Source organism: Musa acuminata, unplaced genomic scaffold (assembly GCF_036884655.1).
Source record: "Musa acuminata AAA Group cultivar baxijiao unplaced genomic scaffold, Cavendish_Baxijiao_AAA HiC_scaffold_1137, whole genome shotgun sequence".
Lineage (NCBI taxonomy): Eukaryota > Viridiplantae > Streptophyta > Magnoliopsida > Zingiberales > Musaceae > Musa > Musa acuminata.
In genome coordinates this window covers 1497074-1507207 of record NW_027021349.1, presented here as the reverse complement: position 1 = coordinate 1507207, position 10134 = coordinate 1497074, and the positions used below count along the sequence as shown (strand labels likewise).

Sequence of the window (10134 nt, the reverse complement as noted above, 5' to 3'; positions counted from 1 at the left end):
GTTTGAAGTCCCTTCTCGCTGATATGTCCAAGCCTCTTATGCCAAAGATCTATACTTTCACCTTTTTGAATTACATTAATCTCTCCTTTATGTAGCTTAGCTTCCATGACATAAAAAGAGTTAATCTTCTTTCCTTTTGCCACAATTAGAGAACCTTCAGTGAGTTTCCATTTACTTTCACCAAAATAATGTGCAAAGCCCTCATCATCAAGTCTGCCTGCAGATATCAAGTTAAGACGAATATCTGGAACATGCCTTACATCTTTGAGTATCAATTTGCTCCCAATACTGGTCTTCAAGCAAATATCTCCAATACCCACAATCTTAGATGTACCATTGTTTCCCATTCTGACATTACCAAAATCACCAGCAGTGTAAGATCTAAAGAAATCACCATGAGAAGTGACATGAAATGAAGCACCAGAGTCAATTACCCAATTACTGTCCTGAGCTACAAGGCTAACACAACCTTCATTATAGACAATAGTGATATTACCTTCAGTAGTAATTGTATTTGTCTCTTTCTCATTTTTCTTCATTTCATTCTATTCTCGCTTCCAAAACTTACACTCTTTCTTCATGTGACCTGGCTTGTTACAGTGAAAACATTTGATATCACTTCTAGACTTGGATCTTCCTCTAAAACCATGTGGATTTCTGCTATGACTTCTTCCACGTCTTTCTTGTTTTTCAGTAACAAATGCCCCAAAAGAAGATTCACCCTGTTCTTTCCTTCTGGCATCTTCATTTAGCAAACTGTCTTTAACCATATCTATAGTTAGAGTCCCCTCTAGTGTGGAGTTACAAATAGTCACCACATACGTTTCCCAACTTTCTAGTAAAGAGCTGAGAAGTAATAATCCATGCATCTCATCATCTATATTCATTTTCATAGCAACCAACTTGTTTGCAAGACTCTGAAATAGGCTTATGTGCTCAACAATATTACCACCATTTTTATACTTCAAATTTACAAGCCTTCTGAGGAGAGAAATTCTATTTCTCATTGTCTTTTTCGCAAAGAGGTTTTCTAACCTTTACCAAACAACATCAGCTCTGATTTCATCTGAAATATGCTCATGCAAGTTTATATCCATCCATCTTCTAATATAGGCAATAGCTTTTCTATGTTGAACTTCTCATTCTTCATCGTCCATAGTAGAAGGTTTATCTTTAACCTTGATAGGCTTATACAAATCTTTGCAATATAGCAAATCTTCCATCAGATGCCTCCAAGTGAAATAATTTGATAAGTTCAATTTAATCATACCATCAGACTCCATTTCAATCACACAAGAAAACTAGCACCAAACAACCTGATACTCTGATACCACTTGTTGGGAAGAAACCTGTTAATGCGGAATAATTCTTTTCCCTCTTTGTGTATCAAAATAGGTTCCTAATCAAAATACCAACTTGATATCAAAATGCTAATATCAATCAGCACAACATAAACAATAGAGCAATAAATCAATCACATAGTGAGACCAAATTATTTAACGTGGAAAACCCAATGTGGGAAAAACCACGGGACCGTAGTCCACCTCAAACTTCCATTATCAATAATAATGATAACAGATTTACAGTAGGTCTTCTCTAGAATAACTAGAGGATCAGAATAACATCAAGATCATAGATCTTGGCTCAAGAATAGCATATCTTCATTATTTGGATGGATCTCCTCAAAAGAGAATTCTAGGTCTCACAAAATAGATATTGTAGGAAAGTATCTTAGAAAGGGTAAACTGCATATCAACACCATTAGGATTGTAGAGTTTGCTGCAAGGATTCTCCACATAAAATTTGGGCCGAAACTGATAACGTTTGACCACCGATCGTAAGCAGAAAACTCAGAAACCTAATCTTTCTCTTTCTTTCTCTCTCCTCTTACCTTGCACGCTGCATTCTCATCTCCTTTCCTCACCTTCTCTCTCCTCTTTTTAATTTCTTTAGTTTACTGATTTGGGCTTAATAGGCCCAATTGTCCAAACCAGCTGGACCCAACAGGTTATAATTTTATTTTATTTTTTGTCTTAAAAGTCAAACCTTTTTATTATTTTAAAAAAAAATTCTATTTTTAAGAGCTCCATACAATGTCAAATTGTACTTTTTTTTCTCTCTCTACATTACATGAGAGAATGTAAAGGGAGAATTGTGACTAAATTTTGTATAACTCAAGTATCAATAAGGAATGTCAAACTATATATATATATATATATATATATATATATATATATATATATATATATATATATGTATATATATATATGTATATATATATATATGTATGTATATATATATGTATGTATATATATATATGTATATATATATATATGTATATATATATATATATGTATATATATATATATATGTATATATATATATGTATATATATATATATGTATATGTATATATATATATATATATATATATATATATATATATATATATATATATATATATAAAAGAAATGTCGAACTATTATTTAATTTTTACATAAATATAAAAAGGGAATGTATGTAATTCTTTTTTTTCCAACTTTACACTTGGATTAAAGATTTTCTTAATTGTTATTTTGGTATCAAGATTTTTGAACCATTTTCTTTTGTCTATATTTTTAATTTGTGTTAGATTTCAATCTAATGAATTGGATCATTTCAAAGACAAAAGGTTTTGACCCAAAATGAGATGTCATACTGATACATTTGAGCAGCTACCTCAGGAGTAGTTAAGAGCAGAGTCTGGATTCAGTGTATGTTGACAGATCCAGCTTTAATCAAGTGAAAGGACTTGTCCTTCAACTTCACTGAGGGGGACAAGACAATCAAGTTGATGGTTGTGTGGTGCCACAGCATTTAGCCACTGCCTACCCACACAGCCCTTCTTGAAATAGTGTGTTGGCACAACCTTGTTGAAACATAAGGTGAGGAAGAAGATACATTCCCACACAAGGTACTAGGTGAACAATTATTTGGATTTGATTTGCTTTGTTTAATTAAGATGACCAACTGAGCACATTTGGTAAGAGTTATTTTCTTCATAATTAAGTTATCTTTGTTTAAAATAAAAACAAAGTCTTTGATAAAACAACAAAAGAATTTGATTGAGAGATGATTGTTAAGAGGCACTAAGACCGGGGAGTGAATTAGTGTATCAGATAAAAACGTCGGTTTTGAAAAACTTCGTATGATAAAATTCGATTCCAATGAAAATCGTTTCGTTTTTCTTGAATGAATAGAGAAAAGAGAATTGGACAATTTATAATGAAGTAAAGTTGAATGCAGTAAAGAAATTAAACAGAAATAAACACATCAAAATTTATATTTATAGAGAAAATCAAATACTTCATCACGTTATATCAAATATAGGATTCTTGAGTTATCTCGGTAAAGCATAAATTTTCTTATATATCCTCTAATATAAAATCGAGGAATTTTATATATTTTCTCTTATCCTTTAAAAAAACCTTAGAAAGCACCCTCACTTTAGATATGCTAGAGAGAAACTTAAGAGCACAAAAATATATTCTTCATATTTTGCTGACAAAAACTCATAAATATATAACATATTTATAGAAGAACTAGATCTTAATTAATAAGAATTTCTTCCTTCATAATGTCTTTTTTTTTTACTAAAATTTCTTATCCCATAAGGATACTAACTTTATGAATATTAAAATATTTATCAATCACAATATATGTATCTATACACATACTGAAAGAAAAAAAAAAAAACATACATGATGAATAAAGGCCCAAAAAGCCAGTAGAAATAGTTGTTTGGGTCTTACAATCACTATGCTTTGGTGAAGACAATCTCCATTTCTTGTCCACTGTTGAGTGTTTTCTTCATTGCACCTGGAGCATGCATCCTTCTTAGGGTTAACTTTTGCTAGTTATTGGGTATGTCATCATGCTTTCCATCAAGAAACCACAGTAGACAAGTGGTTGGTTCTGTATAGTAACAATTTGAAAGTGATTGATTTGTTTCTTTCGATCGCCTGAGGCTGTTTTAACTTCTAACCATCTTTCTATAACATATTTTCATTGGTTTGATTTGTATGTGGAGTCATGAGTCTTAGGAAGTTCTTAGGTTAACTTATTTTATTGGGATTGACAAATATTTCTGAATTCTTATCTTTAGGAATTAAACGTATGAAAATAGTAATATACAAAAGAATAAAATACTAAAAAACAGGAATTGAGTGTCTTATATGATAGAAATAATAGAAGATAAGAACAATAATTGAAGAAGCTTAGCTTAGCTTGAATACATTAACATGTTCCTCTCCTATTTATAGGATTAAGAGGGAAGATTGGTGCTCCTGACAAGAATACCAATCTTGGATCGGTAAGCAAGAGGCTTTGTGAGTAGGGCAAGAGCTGATCGCTATTGTTACTGCGATTGCTGTTGCTGTGAGGAACAATAATTGAAGAAGCTTTATTGAAAAAATGAAAGCTTAGCTTGAATACATTAACATGTTCCTCGGGGAGGAAGACTTCAAAAGCCAAAATAATAGTCAAGAGAATCAATAATATAATAAAATTTAAAAATAAAAAACATAATATTTATGTAGTTTGATACATTTTATCGATATATATATATATATATATATATATATATATATATATATATATATATATGTATGTATGTATGTATATTAATTGTGAAAAGAAATGTAAACCTTCGGTAATGTTGAGTCCAACTCATACGTGGGTTTGGACTTATTGATTTGGACATTGAGCTCGAATCTGATTTATTTAAAAGAAAAAAAAAATGATGAACAATGGTGTGCAATCGAGAGGGGTGGTGGTGTTGTGAAAAGGAATAGAGAGAAAAATGAGAAAATGTTAAGGTTTTAAGATTTTTACTAGACGAACAAGAAATTAAATTTTATTAGTTTTGGTCTAAATTTTATATAAAGAATTCTTGTAATAAGTTCTAAAATTTTAACTGTATCGATTTGTTGTTTATCTTCTATAAGGTACTTTTCTACTATACTCATTTGGTGATATCTAAAATTTTTCTTTGATGAAATCTGGTGATGATGATATGTTATTATTGAGTCAAGATCTGTATTCATGATATTAATGTGATCTTTTGATTATTTTAGACAAGACTTATAGTAAACATGTTAATATTATTGGGTTTTAACTTAAAAAATTCGATGACTAATTTTATGATTTATTTATTATTCTATTACTTATGCTAATTTAGTTAATATTTATTTTTAATAAAAAATTAATATTTTGATGAGGAACCCATTTTAATACACAAAGAAGAAAAAAAAAAATTCATTATAATAATTTTTTCCAATAGGTAATTCATAGTAATAGTTTTTCCCCAAGAAAATGACACACTTAATCATTTTATTCATTATAATAGTTTCCAATCTCTCGATTGACATCTAGACATTTTAATTTCTTAATCTCCTCTTCATCTGCAAGAGAGATTAATAGTTAACACAAGGACAAGGCATGTCATACGCTAATACGCTAATACACACACAAATATAAATATATATATATATATATATATATATATATTTTTTTTTTTTTTTTTCAGATATAGGCGGCTGCGGACAAGCGTGGAGTCAGAAAGACTTTAAGAGGCACGGCCTTGGGAATGGTCAACCCGTGCTTCTCCTCCATGTCGAGCTCCTCGTCTCCATCAGGAAGTCTCCAATTGAAGGAGTGCACCAAGGCGCCCAACATGTACTGCACAAACACCATGCCAGCCAGCTTCCCCGAGCAGATCCTTCTCCCTGCTCCGAAGGGGATGAACTCGAAGTCATTGCCCTGGGGATCGTACTTGGCTCCCTCGCCGCCGGCGACGAAGCGGTCGGGGTCGAACACCAGCGGGTCCGCCCACACTTTCGGGTCCCTCCCGATGGCCCAGATGTTGACGAGGAGGCGACTGTTGCTGGGGATGCGGTAGCCGCCCACCTCGCACTCCTCGTAGGAGAAGTGCGGCAGGCTGAGAGGGGTGGACGGGTGCAGACGCAACGCTTCCTTGCACACCGCCTGCAAGTACGTCAGCTTGGGCAGGTCCGACTCTTCCAGCAGGCGGTCTCGCCCCACCACCGCGTCCGTCTCCGCCTGCGCTCTCTTCAGGATAACCGGGTTCCTCAGCATCTCCGCCATGGCCCACTCCACGATGACGGCGGATGTGTCTGTGCCCGCCGTGAACAGATCCTGCTTACGTACCCATCACGAGAGAGAAGGTCAACGAAACAAAGTCCGACGATAAATTCTTGCATTTGGATGGCAGCGGCGGGGAGTCATGAAACATACGTCATATATATGTATATATATATATAGAGTACTCACGCTGATCAGTGCTTTGATGTTGACGTCCGTGATAGTTTGACCGTCCTCCGTTACGCGGTTCTCCATGAGCTTGTCGATGAAGTCCGGCCTCCCCTGTCGTTCCTTCTTCGACGCCTCGTGCTCCAGGAGCAGCTTCGTCAGCATGGCGTCGAACCTCACGTGCACGCTCCTCATCTTCGCCTGGATCCCCTGGAGGTCCATCCACGCGATGGAGGGGAAGAAGTCGCCGATGTTGAACTGCGCCCCGCCCGTGAGCATGTCGAGCACAATGCTCTTGAACTTGTTGGACTCCTCCCCGTGGGTGTCGAACACTCTTTTGCTCACCAGGACCACGCCGAGGATGTTCGCCAGCGCGCACACGAGCACGTCCGGCAGCACCACCGGCTCACCCTTCGTGGCCAGGCCGTGCATGGAGCGGATCATGCGCCCGAACTCGTCCCGCCGGACGGCGGCCCAGCCGGCGAAGGCCTTTCCTCCCAGCATGTGGAGGCTGCATACCTTGCGGAGGAGCTTCCACGTCGGGTTGTAGTCGGCCATGACCAGGTCCTGGCGCTGGTAGGTGACCTCCCGGGCGCTGAGGGGGTCGGGGCGGTTGGCGAACTGCGCGTCGAGGGTCTTGAGAAAGGCGCGGGCGGCGTCGGCGTTGGAGGCGACGACGCAGCCGTGGGAGCCTAGCCGGAGGAACATGATGGGGCCGTAGTGCTTGGCGAGGCGGGCGAGGTTGGCGTGCGCTTTGGCCCCGACGAGCGGCAGCGCGCCGATGATGGGGAAGCCGCGAGGGCCCGGGGGTAAGGGAAGGCGGGAGGTCGACCTGCGGAGAAAGCCACGGAGGAGGAGGTGAAGGAGAAGACAGAGAGCGGCGGCGGCCGCGAGGTAGGGGTCGATAGCCATGCTTGCAGCTATCAGTAATGCAAGCTGGTGATGTTGGTATGCATGCTTCTGCTGAAGCCGGAATATATAGAGCAGTCAAGGGAGAGATGGGAAGAATCTTTTGACATAGTTCTCTTAAAAACCATTAATGGAACGGGTCAAATAAGCCACCGCATGATTATGAATGTAATTATAAATATATTTGTTGATGTTTACTTTTAGTTATACAAAATTCTTTTTTTACATCTAATAAACCAATCCAAACTTCGTCAGAGCTATTAGCACATTACTATAAGATATGTAACACATATATATTTTTTTTATTTACGATGGAATAAAGATAATTTATGTAAAAATTTATATTTTTTAAATTGAGTGTAGTCTGAGTGCAATAATATTTTAGACAATTTAGGATAGTTTTATATAAAATTAATATATTTTTAATGATAGATTAATATTTTATATAAAAATTAATATATTTTGTAAGTGAGTTTAATGGTTAATATATGTAAACTGTGAGGAGGGGAGGGAGAGAACAGTAGAATAAAACTGAAGGGGGAGGAGATGGTTATGTGAGAGGAGGAGGTAGTGGTGGTGGAGGTGGAAGAGACGAGGGGTAATTTAGAAATAAGGGTAGCAAAATAATTTCGAAAAATGAAAGTAAGAATAAAAAAAAAATAAATCAAATATTTATATTTTTATTGAATCGATTTGATCCGATTTATGTCAAACAAATCAGCTCAACCCAAATAACCCAAAATCAATCAAGATTAATGAACCTCAACTATTTTTTTAATTTTATAAAATATATTTTGATTATAGTATGAAAAAAATAACATCCCTTAATAAAAACTAAATATGGGGACATTATATGATAAAAATCTCATTATTAAAGATTCTTTAGATAAACTATCCTAATAATTATTTTTATATTTTGCGCTACTTATATATATATATATATATATATATATATATTATTGTAATCGAAGAAAAAAAAAAGCCTTAAGTGGTAAACTATCCTAATAATTATTTTTATATTTTGTGCTATATATATATATATATATATAGCCTAAAATTATTGTAATCGAAGAAAAAAAAGCCTTAAGTGGTAAACAAAGTTCTTTTTTTATATAGAAATCACCCATTTATGGGTTGAATATGATATCCTTTGACTATATAAATTTGGTGAGAATGGAATCAATGACTTCACACATAAGGAGAAATAATAATCCATACATGGATTATTCATTCGTGGTTGAATAGAAACCATATTCATGGTTGAATAGAAATCATATTCGTGGTTGAATAGAAACCATATATGGATCAACGACTTTACACCTCATGCATACTAATAATACATATAACACGTTGAAAACACGCTTGAATATATCATATATAGGGGAAGAAGGAAGAAAAAATAGAAATGTTACCATTTGTTATATATACCTATAGAGTTCCAACATGAATAAAAGATTATAGAATTAAATAGAAAGGAAGTCAAGACTATGATCAGTAGTGTTAGTCTACATAATGTCTCTTTTTTCCTACTTCTTCTTAGATTCACTGTATACAGAAAGAAACATTGATTCGTTATGTTTCCATCACAGCTCATATGCTTGTTGATATTTAAGGTAGGTCGAGACAATTCAGAAGTTTTGATTGGATTTTTCTTCCTGTACAGGTGTGATATAGTGTGTGACTTGTCATCCATTGCTGGTCTAATTTCTAGAAATTATCTAGAATATTCAACATCTTGAACTCAAGGGTCAGTGAACAGTATTCTTGAAGAAAAAAGTTTTGCTTAATATTCAACAATCTTGTTGAAGCTCATGCATGTCAGGATTTAGAAGTTTGGTGTGTAATTTTGATTGAATCCTTCTCCATGCACAGGTGTGATCTGGTGTATCACTCATCTACTTTGTATAAACTTAGAAAATTGCATAATGTGAAGTAAGTCCATTGGCTGACATGGTCAGTGAACAGTCTTCTTGAAAAAGACAGTCTTCTTGAAGAAAAGGTTTTGCTTAATATTCAACAGCCGGTGAATATTTCCTAAGAGTAGCTTGAGCATGCCAATGTTTAGATTGACGACCGGTTAAACAGTAACTGAGACTGCAAAAAAAAAAAAAAAAAAAAAACTAGATCGACTTCGTACCCATCGTTACTTAAGATAGAAAAGATTCGATCAATTAAGAAGTGTATTCGGGTCGAAACTCGCTTGTGAACACGCTTCGTAAGAGGTATTTTATAATATGATGAGTGATTGTTGGATTAAGATCTTGGTAAATATCGAAAATGATTATACGTATCTTTCAATTATTAATAGATCGTGAGATCATGCATCGAATCATGTCAAGACTACTGTTATAGTAACAGTTTTATCGAGTCAATTTTCTCATAAATAATATATAATCTGACTTCATAGGGCTGATCGAGTTGACATAACGAAGACATCCACAACTGCCTACACTCCTCGTATCAGGCTGCCTAATGAATGCTGAATAGTTAGCAGCTGGTCCGTAATCCACAAGATAGAGTGGCATGAACAATTAGATTGTCTCTAATGTCAGCACCATTCCCAAGTTTACTGTATATTTGCTCTCAAGAAATATTTCAGTTTATGAGTGTTGGTATAAGTAAAGTTTGCATGAACATCAAGTTTTGTCAACTGTGACTTCTCCACAGCATGTAGTGCGTTTGATGAGAAGGATTAATGGTTAATAGTCAACAGCTGGTCCATAATCGACAAGATAGAGTGGCATGAACAATTAGTTCATCTCTTATGTCAGCACCGTTGCCAAGTTTACTATATATATATATTTGCTTTCAAGAAATACTTTAGTATACAAGTGTTCATATAAGATCAGGTTGCATCAACTCAGTATCGGCGACCTTGACTTCTCCGGTAACACCGAATAAAATCATTATATATATA

At 35.4% G+C, this 10134-nt stretch overlaps 1 protein-coding gene across 1 annotated transcript; it reads right to left on the bottom strand.

Annotated features, from left to right (window-relative positions):
* Positions 1-5352: 5352 nt before the first annotated feature.
* On the bottom strand, positions 5353-7267 carry LOC108951502 (flavonoid 3',5'-hydroxylase 1). Its single transcript, XM_065178902.1, has 2 exons — positions 6330-7267; positions 5353-6194 (listed from the first exon to the last, which is right to left on the bottom strand). Exons 1-2 carry the CDS (start codon positions 7218-7220, stop codon positions 5562-5564), a joined length of 1524 nt encoding a protein of 507 aa, XP_065034974.1. The 5' UTR covers positions 7221-7267; the 3' UTR covers positions 5353-5561.
* Positions 7268-10134: the final 2867 nt, after the last annotated feature.

Excerpts from the sequence above, each read along its gene's own strand:
- LOC108951502 (XM_065178902.1), bottom strand. The coding sequence starts at position 7,220 with ATGGCTATCGACCCCTACCTCGCGGCCGCCGCCGCTCTCTGTCTTCTC. Across the intron at positions 6,195-6,329 it reads ACATCAAAGCACTGATCAGC|GATCTGTTCACGGCGGGCAC; the intron begins GTGAGTACTCTA and ends GTACGTAAGCAG.